Raw genomic sequence first — 18,479 nt, forward strand, 5'->3', positions numbered from 1 at the left:
TTTCAGTCTTTGTTTCTCTGATGCTCAGGGACCTGGGCCTACCAACTGTCACACAGAGAGAATCGCTTCATTATCTCCAGGAACAGACTCCAAAGCTTGAGACCATGGAAGATGCAAGCTCAGCTCCTGGTGAGTCTGCTACTGACAGCCCAGGAGTTCCAAAATAAACAAGTGCTCCCTGTATACGTTTAGAATGATGCAGTTCAGTTTTTAAGTGACTTTTCCTGGTACATTTCCAACACTAAGTTGGAAAAATTTCCACTACAATGTTCTCTTATTTTCTCAGTCTAATCAGCTTTTCTTTTTCTTTCAGGATCAAAGTTCTTATCAGGCTCAAACTTCTTAGAGCAAGATAATTCACACTTGAAAGTTAAGATAAATTAACTGCCTATTACTTTGCTATATCTTCTACATTAACCATTTAAAATCAGGTGAACTAAAGTCTAGTTTTATAGAGATCAGCATAACTAAGGTATTTTTATTTTAACATCTTACCAACATATTGCAATAGTTTATTTTAGAAATAAGCATTGTCATGCCATTAAGTAGAGAATTTAAATTGATTCAGGTTTTGACTGATCAAGAAAAGAACGAGACTAGAAAAGATATTTCTAAATAGGGACATGACAGCAAAGACTCCAGTGAGGCTCAGGAGACATCAACACTGCAACTCCCAAAATGTCTATTTAAGTACACAGACCTAGAAATATTAACAGGGCAGAAGATTGGAGTCCCTTACCCGAGCCAGAAAAGATCTCTCTCAACAAGGCATGAGGCCTGAGCTTCATTTGAATTTAAATTGTGAGCACAACCCATAAGCATTCCACCCAGTGTAACAAAGTGTCAGGACTTTATCCAATCTTAAGTCTGTTTTTCTGCTCATCCTACAGCAGACAGAATATAAAGTTAACACCTGAAAAACTGTGAACAAAAAATGTTCAAGAGTGACTTGAGTATAATTAAAATGCCATCACGCAATCTAATAAATGTGTTTTAATCCCCTCATGTACTTTAAGACAAATTGGAGATTTCGAATGAACCAGATTTCCTAGGTTGTTTTTTTTTTTTTTTTTTACACAAAATAGATATTCTGATTGGACACACCACCAGCAGGCCCAACACCCGTCTTGTGAGTAAAAATTACCTCGAGAACTGTAAAATACCCAAGCAGCAAGGACATAAACGTGCCAGCGCCGCTCTGCCAGGTCCGCTGAGGCCGCTACCTCAGAGGGCCTTTCCCGCCCTTTTTCCTCCCTCCCGCGTTCCCCCGCCGCCTCTGAGGGCCTTTCCCGCCCTTTCCGCTCCCCTCACGGCCCGGCGCCGCCTCAGCCCCGCTCCCTCCGGCCCTCTCGAGCCGTCCAGCACCGCAGCAAAAGGACGAGGGTTTATTCCTTGAGCAAAGGGTGAATTCCTTGCGGGCAGCGCAGGGGCTTTCTCGGTGTTTCTCGTAGGGCAGCAGTGAGGGAGGGAAAGCATGGTCTGCGCCTCATAAATCCACACCGACGCTGCTGCTCGTAAAGCTGCCTGTTGAATGTATTGCCCGTTTGGTGTAGCTGTATGCGTCAAAAATACCGCTTCAGGCTTGCTGATCCAAAAAGTGAAACTGAGACAAGCATACAATTCACACTGCACGTGCAACAGCGTGTAGACCTCATTTTTGTGCATAAGCCCCCACACCTAGCCATACTGCCTTTTAAAACAAGCTGCTGGGTTGCAGCTGAGTAGTTTCCATGCCATAGAGCCGGGTTGTTCACAGAATCAAATTGAAAACTTGGCATTGGGCTGTAAGGACGGCTTCAAGGAAAAGCCATGGCAGGAACAACTGAGGGTATCTGGCGGAGGAGGCTGAGGGGAGATGGAGCTCTTTAACATCCTCCAGAGGAGCTATGGAGAAGCAGTTCTCCAATGTCTCCTGTCTGTAATGAGTGACATGACCTGAGGGAAAGCTGGAGCTGGGTCAGGGGAGGTTTAAGTTGGATATAAGAAAAAGGTTCTTCACCCAGAGGGTGCTTGGGAGCTGGAAGAGTCTCCCAGAAAAGTTGTCACAGGACCAAGCCAGATAGAGCTCAAGGAGTGTTGTCATCGTATTGCAAAAGTCCCATACCTCCTCAGTGATTTCTCATGGGTATCTCCTCACAGCACTGACTCCTTCTTCTGCACAGCCAACAAACTGCAGCTCTGCACAGCACAAGCAACAATCTCCAACTCTCTCCTCACCCAGCTAACCCCCTCTTTTATAGCACTCATCCTCACGGTACACAGCAGTGGCCTGTTAAGGGCAGGCCTGCTCCTAATCTCTGGTAATTAGTACGGCTGCAACTCCTCAGGGGTGAGATGACCTTCTGTACTATCTTTATTTTCTCACATTCTATCCTCTCACAAAGGAGTGTTTGGACAATATTCCCGGGTGGGACTCCTGGGGACTGCTCTTGTGCAGGCCCAGGAGCTGGACCTGATGATTCTTGTGGGTCCTCTGTGATTCTGGTAAAACAGTTTTCAGTGGCCATGTTGTACTTGGGGCACGTGTTTTTGTGTGTGCTATGGTTACAAAGAACATAAAGTGCAATTTGGAAAGTGCAAAGGCTTTTATTTATTCAGACTAATTGAAAGCGGGTTTTTTTGTTTGCTTAAAGCCAAGGCTATCTCTGATTGTAAGTTTGATGTAAAGTTTCAGAAGTAATTAGTACATGTCAGAAAGTTACTGCAAAGCATATTTAATTTTTTACTAGAAATGGAGCTTTATCTGATAATTATCGGGTCAAAATTTGCAGAAGTATAATCCCCATGTTTATCAAGTAGTTACAGCAGGAAATAATTTTCAGTGAAATGCAGCAGGGATATAAATCACAAAATAATTTTATTGCAACATTCACTCCTTCCACACCTAATTCTGAAAACATATAAAAGGTGGAGGGTTCACATTGTTCTTCCTACTTGCAGCAGCATTAGCTCTGCAGTCAGGATGCATCTCTCTGTAAGTATGCACGCTTTTCTTCCTCATAAACTGAAACTTTGATTCAAACCCATTCCTTTATCTCTCAGAAGGGCTTATTGTCAATGCTTTTGCACCACTGGAGCACTGCACTGGTGCATCAAGCCCTTCCCTGTAATGCCAGAGCAGAAGAAATGGAAAAGCTTTCTCCTCACACTTGTGAAATACCTGTGTGTGCCTGCACAGCTCTGAGAAACAACTTGAGGTTCAGCTCTTGAAAGAGCAAGTGTTGAATGTGTCTACTTTGAGCAGCCTGGGGTAAAGCAAGGGTGCCTCCCTTTGGGGCACTGATGCAATCCCAGGTTGAAAGCAAAAACAGGATCCAAGGAGGACCCTGGAAAAGGAAGGAGGATTGTCATGACCAGATTTGTCAGCCAGAGCTGCAGTTACACTTTTGTATTTATTTTTGATTTCAGATTTTGACTGCAGTCCTTCTAGGACTCGTCCTGACCCCAGCCCTTGCTAATTATGTGAGTACAAATGAACGATTCCACAATCCTGCTCTTTCTCTGTTCCCTGCTTCATGAGATCTTTTTCTTTCACCACCCCTTTGGAGGAAACAAATTGAAATCTTCTCTGACAGATGAAACTCTGGCACTCTCTATGTGGTACAACTTCTAGTCTAGGAAAGATTTTTGTTAAAATTTTAGGAGATCACTGACTAGCTTGAAAATCTAAAAATGTCTCATTTTTTAATTGAGTCTCAGCATAAAATAGAAAAGCAGCAAGTCATCCTTGGGGTAGAGACTGAGGTCCCCATCACTAGTGGCCAATCACAGATTATGATGGCACTTAGCAGAGAGCAGCCCTTCCAATGTAGCAGGGATTTTTCTAAAACTGTGGGGACATCACTGCCTCCCCTCAGACTAAACATCTTCTTTCCCTTGGCTTTTCAGTCTCAGCAGTCGGGTAACAACTGCCAGGTCTCTGTTGGTGGTGTTTTCCAAAATCTGACTCTCAGTAGTCTGACACGTGTGGTGGTTATTGAACAAAGGAGCAACCAGTTCTCATGGAAAACCGTCTGGAACTACAACACGGTGAGTGGCAGGGAGGAGGCTTGTTCACAAAGCGTGTGAGGAGACTGGCCCAGGAATGGGGATTGTTTCCTTATTCTGTACATCTGGAGCCCATTATTTGGGGCAGCAACCCTTGGCATTTGTTCCTATTTTAGCAAAGGGTTTTCTCCAGTCCCAAGGCTTAAAAAAATGAATTGCAAGTGATTAATAACTTTTTCTTACAGGGTATCATTGCAACCAAATTGGTGCAACAGAACACCTGCTACATTTCTGTTATGAACAGAAATGAGATGCCCAGCTTTGAGAATCTGGCCCACATGGCTTCACAGAATGGGGTAAGATTCAAAATATCTTACTGTAGTTGATATTCATCTTTTTGTCTGAGACACTGCTATTTTACAAACCTTTTTGAAAATAACAAGACATTTTATTGCTGAGACGTTTGGTAATATTTTGCAGTTACATTATTCTGTATTATCTAGCTGAACGTTGGTATTTGCTGTTTAGAACCAGATGGGTCTTGGAAGACCCAACAAGAGGATCACCTTTGTCACCAATGGATTGGTCAACAACCTCAGCTCCTATGGAATAGAAATCACAGCCATGTGCAGCGGAGTCACCACCTACATGGCTTACGAAGTTCCCAGTGAGTGCAAGCATGGCAATTCTGAGTGTTACTGACCTGGCCTTTTTGTCTCCTGGGGCATGACTCAGGCACAGATGCTGCTCTCCCACTATGGGCCAGACAGAAACCAAGGGCTTCAGCAGTTGCACAAAGGGTTCAGCACCTTGGCAGATTGAAGCTGGAACAGGGTGGGGTCACAGCCCCCATAAATGATCCAAGCCAAATCCTTACAGCTCCTATCCAGGAAGCTTAATGGGGTGTAACTTTTGGCCCACCCTGCACTGCCCTGAAATACCCAGTAGAGAAAAGGGTTGTCCTAAGAACTGCTGTCCTTCAGGTCAGAGCTTGCTGAGTTTACTCAGGCAGCCACCAAAGCCTTGTGCTAAACAAAGTGGCTTCCTCCCTTGTAACTTTTCCCCTGGGGCAATGATCCCATTCCCCAGGGTTAATGAACTACACATGGTAGGATTCTTCCAGAATGTCACAGCCCATCTGACTGTGCATCAGCTCTAGGGGTTTTGTCTTTTCTTTTGCAGCTTTGCAAGGACCCCAGGTGAATCTGGGATCATGCATTACCCTTGATGTCCTGAGAATTGTGGAGCTGAATTACTGTGGTGGCAATGGCAATTGGAATGGCAATATCCCGGTGAGAAAACCTTAGCCTTTCCCTTTTATGTATCAAATGTTGGAGTTTCCAGAGCTGCTGCCCAAAGCCAGCCCTGTTGTCCTTCTTGCCTGGCATCTCCTCTTTTGAGAGGTTCCTTCTTGAGGGTGCAGATGCTGAAAGAGATCAATGGGTTGGCAGATGTTTCCATCCAAGACCTCTGAGAAGGGATTTACTCTGGCCAGTGCTCTTGCACTCATCAACATTTAAAGCCACCAAATGACAGCTGTCAGATGCAGCAATGATTCACTGAATCCATGACAAGAATTTTTAGGGCATCTGGCCACTGCCAAAGCCTTGATTCTGGGTCCTTTGGAAAAAATTGAGGCTTCCTGCGGGCAGCACTTGCTCTATTGTAGCAGGGATTTTTCAGAAGCTTTGGGATCATCACTGTCTCTGTTCAAAGAAATCAAATGTCTTCTTTCCCTTGGCTTTTTAGTCTCAGCAGATTCCAGGTGGCATCTTCAACAACACGCAGGGCAGCATCTTCAACAACACACAAGTCGTCATCATTGGTGGCCAGTCCCAAATTGTGACCATCAACAGGCAATGGCGTGTGGCCATCATTGAACAAACGAGCATCACTGGGTCCTGGAAAACCATCTGGAACTACAACACGGTGAGTGGCATGGGTGACTTGTTCACAAGACGCTGGCTGCAGGTAGAGCTGTCCCAGAGATGGGGCTTGTTTCCTTCTTCTAACCACTTTGAGTGCAAAATTTCGGGTAGGAAATCCCAGCAATCATTCCTATTTAAACAAAGGGGATTTTTCAATCCCAAGGCTTGAAAGAAGGAAGTGAGAGTGCTCCATAATTTTATTTTACAGGGTGTCATTGCAACCAAAATCACTCAACAGAACACCTGCTACATTTCCATCATGAACAGAAATGAGATGCCCAGCTTCAATAACCTGGCCCGCCTGGCAGAAGAGAGCAGGGTAAGGTTCCCAAGGAGTAGCAGAGTCCTCACCCAGGAGTTCATTGATCCATTTCTTCATGTGCTTTTACCTTCTGGACAGGATGAGGTCCTCACAAGTGGCAGGATTTTCTTTCTCACAACACTAGTGGGGCTTGGGATTTTTTCAGAGGAATGCTTGGCTGAAAGAGGAAAAGGGTTGCACATTCCTTTTACCGAGTTCTGATTTCTCTGAGAACATTGAGCTGTGGAGCTTGCTGAAAACACTTTCTCTAAGCAGTTCTTTGAGGTCCTTAATTCTTTTGGCATGCCAGGTCCTTAAAGTCCTTTGCTGGCCTTTCAATACCAAACTGCATTGGTCAGCTCAGAACTTTGCTGCTGCTCTTGGTCAGAATCACTTTCCCTTTGGGGTGCAAGAGAGCATCTCCCTATTGCTCCGCCTTTCCCGTAGGGAATATATCTAGCAGGGACTAGATCCCAACAGTGATCTTGCTGAATGCTGGTATTTGCTGTTTAGAACCAGTTTGGCCTTGGAAGACCTACCAAGAAGATCACCTTTGTCACCAATGGATTGGTCAGCAACCTCAGGTCTTATGGATCAGATGTCTTCTCTATGTGCAGTGGACTCACCACCTACATGACTTATGAAGTTCACGGTGAGTGCAAGCAAAGGAATTCAAACAGACCTGGCATTTGTTTCCCTTGGGGAATGACCAATGGACAATGGGTGTTCTTCCACCTTGAGTCAGGCAGAAACCAGGGGCTTCAGCAATTGTACAAAGGGTTTGACATCTTTGCAGATCAGGACTGGAACAGGGTGGGGTCACAGTCCCCATAAATGGTCAAAGCAAATCCTTACAGGTCTGTTCCAGGAAGCTTCGGGAGGCTGAATTTTGGGCCCAGAGTGTTTCAGCTGACACTGGGGTCCCCTGTAATGCCCAGGCAATAAAAGTGTCTCCCTAAGAATTGTTGTACTTCAGGTCAGAGCTGACTGACAATTTCAGTGGCAGCCCAGGTCTCAGGCATTAGCTCATGGGGTTTTGTTTCTTCCTTTCTTGCTTTGCAAGGAGTCCAAGTCAATCTGGGATCCTGCATTACCCTGGATGTCCTGAGAGTCGTGGATCTGAAGTACTGCACAGGCAATGGCAATGGACAGGTGAGAAAACCTGACCCTTACCTTTCTGGAACCAAACTGGGGGGGCTTCAGATGCTTTGGGGATATCACTGCCTTTCTTCAAAGGCTAAATATCTGCTTTCCCTTGGCTTTTTAGTCTCAGCAGATTCCAGGTGGCATCTTCAACAACACGCAGGGCAGCCACACACAAGTCGTCATCATTGGTGGCCAGTCCCAGATTGTGACCATCAACAGGCAATGGCGTGTGGCCATCATTGAACAAACGAGCATCACTGGGTCCTGGAAAACCATCTGGAACTACAACACGGTGAGTGGCATGGGTGACTTGCTCAAAAATCAAATGAGGATACTGGCTGCAGGTAGAGCTGTCCCAGAGATGGGGCTTGTTTCCTTATTCTAACCACTTTGAGTGCCCAATTTGAGGTAGGAACTCTTGGCCTGCTCTTCTGTTTTAACAAAGGGTTTTCTCCAATATCAGGGCATGAAAAAATGATATCCAAGTACTCAATAATTTCATTTTACAGGGCATCATTGCAACCAAAGTCACTCAACAGAACGCCTGCTACATTTCCATCATGAACAGAAATGAGATGCCCAGCTTCAATAACCTGGCCCGCCTGGCAGAAGAGAGCAGGGTAAGGTTCCCAAGGAGTAGCAGAGTCCTCACCCTGGAGTTCATTGATCCATTTCTTCATGTGCTTTTACCTTCTGGACAGGATGAGGTCCTCACAAGTGGCAGGATTTTCATTCTCTGAAAAGTATTTGTGCTTGGGAATTTTCCGTAGCAGTGCTTGGCTGAAAGAGGAAAAGGGCTGCACGTTGATTTTCCGAGCTCTGATTTCCCTGAGAACATTGAGCTCTGTAGCTTGCTGAAAACACTTTATCTAAGCGGCTTTTTGAGGGCCTTAATTCTTTTGGCATGCCAGGACGTTAAAGTCCTTTGCAGGCCTTTCAATACCAATCTGCATTGGTCAGCTCAGAACTTTGCATGGCTGCTGCTCTTGGCCAGAATCACTTTCCCTTTGGGGTGCAAGAGAGCATCTCCTATTCCTCAGGCTCTCCTCTAGGAAATATCCCCAGCCATAACCATATCCCAGCACTTACCTTGCGGAATGCTGTTTTTTGTTTAGAACCAGTTTGGCCTTGGAAGACCTACCAAGAAGATCACCTTTGTCACCAATGGATTGGTCAGCAACCTCAGGTCTTATGGATCAGATGTCTTCTCTATGTGCAGTGGACTCACCACCTACATGACTTATGAAGTTCACGGTGAGTGCAAGCAAAAGAATTCTAATGCACCTGGCATTTGTTTGCCCTACGGAATGACCAATGAACAATTGGTGTTCTCCCACCTTGAGTCAGGCAGAAACCAGGGGCTTCAGCAGTTGTAAAAGGGTTCAGCATCTTTGCAAATCAGGACAGGAACAGGGTGGGGTCACAGTCCCCATAAATGACCAAAACGAATCCTTACAGGTCCTTTCCTGGAAGCCTAGGGCAGCTGAATTTTGGGCCCAGATTGTTTCAGGTGACACTCAGCTCCCCTGTAATGCCCAGGCAATAAAAAGTGTCTCCCTAAGAACTGTTGTACTTCAGGTCAGAGCTGACTGACAATTTCAATGGCAGCCCAGGTCTCAGGCATTAGCTCATGGGGTTTTGTTTCTTCCTTTCTTGCTTTGCAAGGAGTCCAAGTCAATCTGGGATCCTGCATTACCCTGGATGTCCTGAGAGTCGTGGATCTGAAGTACTGCACAGGCAATGGCAATGGACAGGTGAGAAAACTGACCCTTACCTTTCTGGAACCAAACTGGGGGGGCTTCAGATGCTTTGGGGATATCACTGCCTTTCTTCAAAGGCTAAATATCTGCTTTCCCTTGGCTTTTTAGTCTCAGCAGATTCCAGGTGGCATCTTCAACAACACGCAGGGCAGCCACACACAAGTCGTCATCATTGGTGGCCAGTCCCAGATTGTGACCATCAACAGGCAATGGCGTGTGGCCATCATTGAACAAACGAGCATCACTGGGTCCTGGAAAACCATCTGGAACTACAACACGGTGAGTGGCATGGGTGACTTGCTCAAAAATCAAATGAGGATACTGGCTGCAGGTAGAGCTGTCCCAGAGATGGGGCTTGTTTGCTTCTTCTGACCGTATTGAGTGCCCAATTTGAGGTAGGAACTCTTGGCCTGCTCTTCTGTTTTAACAAAGGGTTTTCTCCAATATCAGGGCATGAAAAAATGATATCCAAGTACTCAATAATTTCATTTTACAGGGCATCATTGCAACCAAAGTCACTCAACAGAACACCTGCTACATTTCCATCATGAACAGAAATGAGATGCCCAGCTTCAATAACCTGGCCCGCCTGGCAGAAGAGAGCAGGGTAAGGTTCCCAAGGAGTAGCAGAGTCCTCACCCTGGAGTTCATTGATCCATTTCTTCACATGCTTTTACCTTCTGGACAGGATGAGGTCCTCACAAGTGGCAGGATTTTCTTTCTCACAACAGCTGTGGGGCTTGGGTATTCTCACAGGAATTCTTTGCTGAAAGAGGAAAAGGGCTGCACATTCCTTTTCCGAGTTCTGATTTCCCTGAGAACATTCAGCTCTGTAGCTTGCTGGAAACATTTTCTCTGAGCAGTTCTTTGAGGGCCTTAAATTTTTGGCATGCTGGGACCTTGAAGTCTTTGCAGGCCTTTCAATACCAATCTGCATTGCTTAGTTCAGAACTTTGCATGGCTGCTGCTCTTGGCCAGAATCACTTTCCCTTTGGGGTGCAAGAGAGCATCTCCCTATTCTTCAGCCTTTCCCTTAGGGAATATGCCTAGCAGGGACCACATCACAGCACTGAGCTTTCTGAATGCTGGTATTTGATGTTTAGAACCAGTTTGGCCTTGGAAGACCTACCAAGAAGATCACCTTTGTCACCAATGGATTGGTCAGCAACCTCAGGTCTTATGGATCAGATGTCTTCTCTATGTGCTCTGGACTCACCACCTACATGACTTATGAAGTTCACGGTGAGTGCAAGCAAAGGAATTCTAACACACCTGGCATTTGTTTCCCTTGGGGAATGACCAATGGACAATGGGTGTTCTTCCACCTTGAGTCAGGCAGAAACCAGGGGCTTCAGCAGTTGTACAAAGGGTTCGACATCTTTGCAGATCAGGACTGGAACAGGGTGGGGTCACAGTCCCCATAAATGACCAAAGCAAATCCTTACAGGTCCGTTCCAGGAAGCTTCGGGAGGCTGAATTTTGGGCCTAGATTGTTTCAGGTGACACTGGGGTCCCCTGTAATGCCCAGTCGATAAAAGTGTCTCCCTAAGAATTGTTGTACTTCAGGTCAGAGCTGACTGACAATTTCAATGGCAGCCCAGGTCTCAGGCATTAGCTCACGGGGTTTTGTTTCTTCCTTTCTTGCTTTGCAAGGAGTCCAAGTCAATCTGGGATCCTGCATTACCCTGGATGTCCTGAGAGTCGTGGATCTGAAGTACTGCACAGGCAATGGCAATGGACAGGTGAGAAAACTGACCCTTACCTTTCTGGAACCAAACTGGGGGGGCTTCAGATGCTTTGGGGATATCACTGCCTTTCTTCAAAGGCTAAATATCTGCTTTCCCTTGGCTTTTTAGTCTCAGCAGATTCCAGGTGGCATCTTCAACAACACGCAGGGCAGCCACACACAAGTCGTCATCATTGGTGGCCAGTCCCAGATTGTGACCATCAACAGGCAATGGCGTGTGGCCATCATTGAACAAACGAGCATCCCTGGGTCCTGGAAAACCATCTGGAACTACAACACGGTGAGTGGCATGGGTGACTTGTTCAAAAATCAAATGAGGATACTGGCTGCAGGTAGAGCTGTCCCAGAGATGGGGTTGTTTCCTTATTCTAACCACTTTGAGTGCCCAATTTGAGGTAGGAACTCTTGGCCTGCTCTTCTGTTTTAACAAAGGGTTTTCTCCAATATCAGGGCATGAAAAAATGATATCCAAGTACTCAATAACTTCATTTTACAGGGCATCATTGCAACCAAAGTCACTCAACAGAACACCTGCTACATTTCCATCATGAACAGAAATGAGATGCCCAGCTTCAATAACCTGGCCCGCCTGGCAGAAGAGAGCAGGGTAAGGTTCCCAAGGAGTAGCAGAGTCCTCACCCTGGAGTTCATTGATCCATTTCTTCATGTGCTTTTACCTTCTGGACAGGATGAGTTCCTCACAAGTGTCAGGATTTTCTTTCTCACAACAGCTGTGGGGCTTGGGTATTCTCACAGGAATTCTTTGCTGAAAGAGGAAAAGGGCTGCACATTCCTTTTCCGAGTTCTGATTTCCCTGAGAACATTCAGCTCTGTAGCTTGCTGGAAACATTTTCTCTGAGCAGTTCTTTGAGGGCCTTAAATTTTTGGCATGCTGGGACCTTGAAGTCTTTGCAGGCCTTTCAATACCAATCTGCATTGCTTAGTTCAGAATTTTGCATGGCTGCTGCTCTTGGCCAGAATCACTTTCCCTTTGGGGTGCAAGAGAGCATCTCCCTATTCTTCAGCCTTTCCCATAGGGAATATGCCTAGCAGGGACCAGATCACAGCACTGAGCTTTCTGAATGCTGGTATTTGATGTTTAGAACCAATTTGGCCTTGGAAGACCTACCAAGAAGATCACTTTTGTCACCAATGGATTGGTCAGCAACCTCAGGTCTTATGGATCAGATGTCTTCTCTATGTGCTCTGGACTCACCACCTACATGACTTATGAAGTTCACGGTGAGTGCAAGCAAAGGAATTCTAACACACCTGGCATTTGTTTCCCTTGGGGAATGACCAATGGACAATTGGTGCTCTCCCACCTTGAGTCAGGCAGAAACCAGGGGCTTCAGCAATTGTACAAAGGGTTCGACATCTTTGCAGATCAGGACTGGAACAGGGTGGGGTCACAGTCCCCATAAATGACCAAAGCAAATCCTTACAGGTCCTTTCCTGGAAGCCTAGGGAGGCTGAATTTTGGGCCTAGATTGTTTCAGGTGACACTGGGGTCCCCTGTAATGCCCAATCGATAAAAGTGTCTCCCTAAGAATTGTTGTACTTCAGGTCAGAGCTGACTGACAATTTCAATGGCAGCCCAGGTCTCAGGCATTAGCTCATGGGGTTTTGTTTCTTCCTTTCTTGCTTTGCAAGGAGTCCAAGTCAATCTGGGATCCTGCATTACCCTGGATGTCCTGAGAGTCGTGGATCTGAAGTACTGCACAGGCAATGGCAATGGACAGGTGAGAAAACCTGACCCTTACCTTTCTGGAACCAAATGGCGGGGGGGCTTCAGATGCTTTGGGGATATCACTGCCATTCTTCAAAGGCTAAATATCTGCTTTCCCTTGGCTTTTTAGTCTCAGCAGATTCCAGGTGGCATCTTCAACAACACGCAGGGCAGCCACACACAAGTCGTCATCATTGGTGGCCAGTCCCAGATTGTGACCATCAACAGGCAATGGCGTGTGGCCATCATTGAACAAACGAGCATCACTGGGTCCTGGAAAACCATCTGGAACTACAACACGGTGAGTGGCATGGGTGACTTGCTCAAAAATCAAATGAGGATACTGGCTGCAGGTAGAGCTGTCCCAGAGATGGGGCTTGTTTGCTTCTTCTGACCGTATTGAGTGCCCAATTTGAGGTAGGAACTCTTGGCCTGCTCTTCTGTTTTAACAAAGGGTTTTCTCCAATATCAGGGCATGAAAAAATGAAATCCAAGTACTCAATAATTTCATTTTACAGGGCATCATTGCAACCAAAGTCACTCAACAGAACGCCTGCTACATTTCCATCATGAACAGAAATGAGATGCCCAGCTTCAATAACCTGGCCCGCCTGGCAGAAGAGAGCAGGGTAAGGTTCCAAGGGAGTAGCAGAGTCCTCACCCTGGAGTTCATTGATCCATTTCTTCATGTGCTTTTACCTTCTGGACAGGATGAGGTCCTCACACGTGGCAGGATTTTCATTCTCTGAAAAGTATTTGTGCTTGGGAATTTTCCGTAGCAGTGCTTGGCTGAAAGAGGAAAAGGGCTGCACGTTGATTTTCCGAGCTCTGATTTCCCTGAGAACATTGAGCTCTGTAGCTTGCTGAAAACACTTTATCTAAGCAGCTCTTTGAGGGGCTTAATTCTTTTGGCATGCCAGGACGTTAAAGTCCTTTGCAGGCCTATCAATACCAATCTGCATTGGTCAGCTCAGAACTTTGCATGGCTGCTGCTCTTGGCCAGACTCCCTTTCCCTTTGGGGTGCATGAGAGCATCACCTATTCCTCAGGCTCTCCTCTAGGAAATATGCCCAGCCACAACCACATCCCAACACTGATCCTGCTGAATGCTGTTTTTTGTTTAGAACCAGTTTGGCCTTGGAAGACCTACCAAGAAGATCACCTTTGTCACCAATGGCTTGGTCAGCAACCTCAGGTCTTATGGATCAGATGTCTTCTCTATGTGCAGTGGACTCACCACCTACATGACTTATGAAGTTCACGGTGAGTGCAAGCAAAGGAATTCAAACAGACCTGGCATTTGTTTGCCCTAGGGAATGACCAATGGACAATTGGTGTTCTCCCACCTTGAGTCAGGCAGAAACCAGGGGCTTCAGCAGTTGTACAAAGGGTTTGACATCTTAGCAGATCAGGACTGGAACAGGATGGAGTCACAGCCCCCGTAAATGATCCTTAGAGCTCTTTTCCCAGAAGCTTATGAAGGCTTAATTTTGGGGACAGAGTGTCAGCTGACTATGGCCTCCCCTGTAATGCCCAGGCATAAAAAGTGTCACCCTAAATGTCACCAGCTGTCCTTCAGGTCAGAGCTGACTGATGATTTCAATGGCACTCAAGCTCTCAGGCATTAGCTCATGGGGTTTTGTTTCTTCCTTTCTTGCTTTGCAAGGAGTCCAAGTCAATCTGGGATCCTGCATTACCCTGGATGTCCTGAGAGTCGTGGATCTGAAGTACTGCACTGGCAATGGCAATGGACAGGTGAGAAAACCTGACCCTAACCTCTCTGGAATCAAAGTGGGAGGAACCTGAGCTGCTGCCCAAAGCCAACCCTTATGGCCTTCTTCCCTGGCATCTTCCCTTTTGAGAGGTTCCTGCTTGAGGGTGCAGATGCTGAAACAGAAAAATGGGTTCCCTCCGGGACTCTGAGCATGGATTAACTGTGGCCAGTCCTCCTTAGACCCTCTGCCCAGAACCACAGCCCTGATTCTGGGTCCTTTAGAAAAGACTGAGCGCAGGGATGGCACTTCCCAGAGGCCAGCATTTCTTCCATTGTAGCAGGGATTTTTCAGAAGTTTTGGGGATATCACTGTCCTCCTTAAAAGGTGAAATGTCTTCTTTCCCTTGGCTTTTTAGTCTCAGCAGATTCCTGGTGGTGAGGGGAGCTCACAAGTTGTCATCATTGGTGGGCAGTCCCAGATTGTAACCATCAACAGGCAATGGCGTGTGGCCATCATTGAGAAAAAGGCTGGCATTGGGTCCTGGAAAACCATCTGGAACTACAACACGGTGAGTGGCAGGGAGGGGACTTGTTCACCAAGTGTATGAGGAGACTGGCTCCTGATAGGGCTGGCAGAGAGATGGGGCTTGTTTCCTTATTCTGTCCCAGTTGAGAGCACAATTTGGGGTAGGAATGCTCTGAATTTGTGTCTGTTTTAACAAAGGGATTTCTCCAATTCCAATGTGTGAAAGACTAATGTGTGATTTCGTCATATTTTCATTTCATAGGGCATCATTGTAACCAAAGTCACTCAGCAGAACGCCTGCTACATTTCCACCATGAACAGAAATGAGATGCCCCGCTTTGATAACCTGGCCCACCTGGCAGAACAGAGCAGGGTAAGGTTCCCATGGAGCAGCAGAATCCTGAACCTGGAGTTCATTGGCCCAATTCTTCATGTGCTTTTTCCTTCTGGACAGGAAAATGTTGGCACAAGTGGCTGGATTTCCTTTCATCAACACTAGAGGGGCTTGGGAATTTTTCAGAGAAATGCTTTGCTGCAACTTGAAAGGGTCTGCACCATTCCCTTCCTCATCTCCACTTTCTCCGAGGATGTTGAGCTGGGCCGTTTGCTTGCCACAGCCTTTCTCTGAGGAGCCCTTCAAGGGCCTTGATTCTCCTGACATGCAAAGTCTCAAAATCCTACAGAGTTTACTCAGTACCAAACTGCATTGGTCAGCTCAGAACCTTGCATGGCTGTTGCTCTTGGCCAGAATCACTTTCCCTTTGGGGTGCAAGAGAGCATCTCCCTATTCTTCAGCCTTTCCCTTAGGGAATATATCTAGCAGGGACTAGATCCCAACAGTGATCTTGCTGAATGCTGGTATTTGATGTTTAGAACCAGTTTGGCCTTGGAAGACCTACCAAGAAGATCACCTTTGTCACCAATGGATTGGTCAGCAACCTCAGGTCTTATGGATCAGATGTCTTCTCTATGTGCTCTGGACTCACCACCTACATGACTTATGAAGTTCATGGTGAGTGCAAGCAAAGGAATTCTAACACACCTGGCATTTGTTTCCCTTGGGGAATGACCAACAGAATTGCTGCTCTTCCACCTTGAGTCAGGCAGAAACCAGGGGCTTCAGCAGTTGTACAAAGGGTTCGACATCTTTGCAGATCAGGACAGGAACAGGGTGGGGTCACAGCCCCCCGATAAATGACCTAAAGCAAAAACTTACAGTTCCATTCTGAGAAGCTTCATGGGGCTCTATTTTGGGCACAGAGTGTTTCAGGTGACACTGGGCACCCCTGTAATGCCCAGTCAATAAAAAGTGTCACCCTACATGTCCCCAGCTGTCCTTCAGGTCAGAGCTGACTGACAATTTCACTGGCAGCCCAGGTCTCAGGCATTAGCTCATGGGGTTTTGTTTCTTCCTTTCTTGCTTTGCAAGGAGTCCAAGTCAATCTGGGATCCTGCATTACCCTGGATGTCCTGAGAGTCGTGGATCTGAAGTACTGCACAGGCAATGGCAATGGACAGGTGAGAAAACCTGACCCTTACCTTTCTGGAACCAAACTGGGGGGGCTTCAGATGCTTTGGGGATATCACTGCCTTTCTTCAAAGGCTAAATATCTGCTTTCCCTTGGCTTTTTAGTCTCAGCAGATTCCAGGTGGCATCTTCAACAACACGCAGGGCAGCCACACACAAGTCGTCATCATTGGTGGCCAGTCCCAAATTGTGACCATCAACAGGCAATGGCGTGTGGCCATCATTGAACAAACGAGCATCACTGGGTCCTGGAAAACCATCTGGAACTACAACACGGTGAGTGGCATGGGTGACTTGCTCAAAAATCAAATGAGGATACTGGCTGCAGGTAGAGCTGTCCCAGAGATGGGGCTTGTTTCCTTATTCTAACCACTTTGAGTGCCCAATTTGAGGTAGGAACTCTTGGCCTGCTCTTCTGTTTTAACAAAGGGTTTTCTCCAATATCAGGGCATGAAAAAATGATATCCAAGTACTCAATAATTTCATTTTACAGGGCATCATTGCAACCAAAGTCACTCAACAGAACACCTGCTACATTTCCATCATGAACAGAAATGAGATGCCCAGCTTCAATAACCTGGCCCGCCTGGCAGAAGAGAGCAGGGTAAGGTTCCCAAGGAGTAGCAGAATCCTGCCCCTGGAGTTAATTGGGATATATATTCATGCAATTATATCTGCAGGAGCAAACAAGATTTTCACAAGTGGCAAGATTTTCTTTCTCTCAACACTAGTGGGGCTTGGGAATTTTCCATAAGAATGCTTTGCCGAAAGAAGAAAGGGGCTGCAATATTCCATCCACAAGTTCCCCATTGTCTGAGAATCTTGAGCTCTGCAGCATGCTGGGCAAAGCCTTGCTCCGAGGAGGCCTTCTATGGCCTTCATTCTCTTGGCATGCCAAGATCTCAAAGTCCTTCACAGACATTTCAGTATCACACTGCATTGGTCAGCTCAGAACTTTGCATGGCTGCTGCTCTTGGTCAGAATCACTTTCCCTTTGGCGTGCATGAGAGCATCTCCCTATTCTTCAGGCTCTCCCCTAGGGAATATGCCTAGCAGGGACCAGATCACAGCACTGAGCTTTCTGAATGCTGGTATTTGCTGTTTAGAACCAGTTTGGTCTTGGAAGACCTACCAAGAAGATCACCTTTGTCACCAATGGATTGGTCAGCAACCTCAGGTCTTATGGATCAGATGTCTTCTCTATGTGCAGTGGACTCACCACCTACATGACTTATGAAGTTCACGGTGAGTGCAAGCAATGGATGGGGTCACAGCCCCTGATAAATGACCTGAAGCAAACACTCACAGCTCCATTCTGAGAAGCTTCATGGGGCACTATTTTGGGCACAGAGTGTTTCAGCTGACACTGGGCACCCCTGTAATGCCCAGTCAATAAAAAGTGTCACCCTACGTGTCCCCAGCTGTCCTTCAGGTCAGAGCTGACTGACAATTTCAGTGGCAGCCCAGGTCTCAGGCATTAGCTCATGGGGTTTTGTTTCATCCTTTCTTGCTTTGCAAGGAGTCCAAGTCAATCTGGGATCCTGCATTACCCTGGATGTCCTGAGAGTCGTGGATCTGAAGTACTGCACAGGCAATGGCAATGGACAGGTGAGAAAACCTGACCCTTACCTTTCTGGAACCAAACGGGGGGGGCTTCAGATGCTTTGGGGATATCACTGCCTTTCTTCAAAGGCTAAATATCTGCTTTCCCTTGGCTTTTTAGTCTCAGCAGATTCCAGGTGGCATCTTCAACAACACGCAGGGCAACATCTTCAACAACACACAAGTCGTCATCATTGGTGGCCAGTCCCAAATTGTGACCATCAACAGGCAATGGCGTGTGGCCATCATTGAACAAACGAGCATCACTGGGTCCTGGAAAACCATCTGGAACTACAACACGGTGAGTGGCAGGGAGGGGGCTCCTTCAAAAAGCATCCAAGGAGTCTGGCTGCTGGTACAGCTGGCCCAGGGATGGTGATTGTTTCCTTATTCTGACCATTTTGAGTGCACAATTTCAAGTAGCAACTTCCTGCGCTTGTTCCGGTTTTAAGAAAGGTTTTTTACAATCCCAAGGCTTGAATGATTAAAGTGCATCTTCTCAATAACTTCA

The 18,479-nt window shown here is 46.5% G+C and overlaps 1 protein-coding gene across 1 annotated transcript in view; it reads left to right on the plus strand.

Annotated features, from left to right (window-relative positions):
- LOC118695117 (uncharacterized) overlaps nucleotides 1-18,479 on the plus strand; it is a 29,247-nt gene that overhangs the window by 6,635 nt on the left and 4,133 nt on the right. The window contains exons 3-36 of the mRNA XM_054517474.1: nucleotides 2,241-2,254; nucleotides 3,889-4,029; nucleotides 4,233-4,343; nucleotides 4,516-4,654; nucleotides 5,170-5,279; nucleotides 5,737-5,916; nucleotides 6,124-6,234; nucleotides 6,730-6,868; nucleotides 7,280-7,368; nucleotides 7,523-7,654; nucleotides 7,872-7,982; nucleotides 8,478-8,616; nucleotides 9,028-9,116; nucleotides 9,270-9,401; nucleotides 9,619-9,729; nucleotides 10,226-10,364; nucleotides 10,776-10,864; nucleotides 11,018-11,149; nucleotides 11,366-11,476; nucleotides 11,973-12,111; nucleotides 12,523-12,611; nucleotides 12,768-12,899; nucleotides 13,117-13,227; nucleotides 13,723-13,861; nucleotides 14,265-14,389; nucleotides 14,786-14,881; nucleotides 15,101-15,211; nucleotides 15,712-15,850; nucleotides 16,268-16,356; nucleotides 16,511-16,642; nucleotides 16,860-16,970; nucleotides 17,473-17,611; nucleotides 17,886-17,974; nucleotides 18,129-18,269. Of these exons, the coding sequence (XP_054373449.1) occupies nucleotides 2,241-2,254; nucleotides 3,889-4,029; nucleotides 4,233-4,343; nucleotides 4,516-4,654; nucleotides 5,170-5,279; nucleotides 5,737-5,916; nucleotides 6,124-6,234; nucleotides 6,730-6,868; nucleotides 7,280-7,368; nucleotides 7,523-7,654; nucleotides 7,872-7,982; nucleotides 8,478-8,616; nucleotides 9,028-9,116; nucleotides 9,270-9,401; nucleotides 9,619-9,729; nucleotides 10,226-10,364; nucleotides 10,776-10,864; nucleotides 11,018-11,149; nucleotides 11,366-11,476; nucleotides 11,973-12,111; nucleotides 12,523-12,611; nucleotides 12,768-12,899; nucleotides 13,117-13,227; nucleotides 13,723-13,861; nucleotides 14,265-14,389; nucleotides 14,786-14,881; nucleotides 15,101-15,211; nucleotides 15,712-15,850; nucleotides 16,268-16,356; nucleotides 16,511-16,642; nucleotides 16,860-16,970; nucleotides 17,473-17,611; nucleotides 17,886-17,974; nucleotides 18,129-18,269 (4,001 nt within the window). The remainder of the gene's footprint in view (nucleotides 1-2,240; nucleotides 2,255-3,888; nucleotides 4,030-4,232; nucleotides 4,344-4,515; nucleotides 4,655-5,169; nucleotides 5,280-5,736; nucleotides 5,917-6,123; nucleotides 6,235-6,729; nucleotides 6,869-7,279; nucleotides 7,369-7,522; nucleotides 7,655-7,871; nucleotides 7,983-8,477; nucleotides 8,617-9,027; nucleotides 9,117-9,269; nucleotides 9,402-9,618; nucleotides 9,730-10,225; nucleotides 10,365-10,775; nucleotides 10,865-11,017; nucleotides 11,150-11,365; nucleotides 11,477-11,972; nucleotides 12,112-12,522; nucleotides 12,612-12,767; nucleotides 12,900-13,116; nucleotides 13,228-13,722; nucleotides 13,862-14,264; nucleotides 14,390-14,785; nucleotides 14,882-15,100; nucleotides 15,212-15,711; nucleotides 15,851-16,267; nucleotides 16,357-16,510; nucleotides 16,643-16,859; nucleotides 16,971-17,472; nucleotides 17,612-17,885; nucleotides 17,975-18,128; nucleotides 18,270-18,479) is intronic.

Source organism: Molothrus ater, chromosome 28 (genome assembly GCF_012460135.2).
Source record: "Molothrus ater isolate BHLD 08-10-18 breed brown headed cowbird chromosome 28, BPBGC_Mater_1.1, whole genome shotgun sequence".
Classification (NCBI taxonomy): Eukaryota; Metazoa; Chordata; class Aves; order Passeriformes; family Icteridae; genus Molothrus; species Molothrus ater.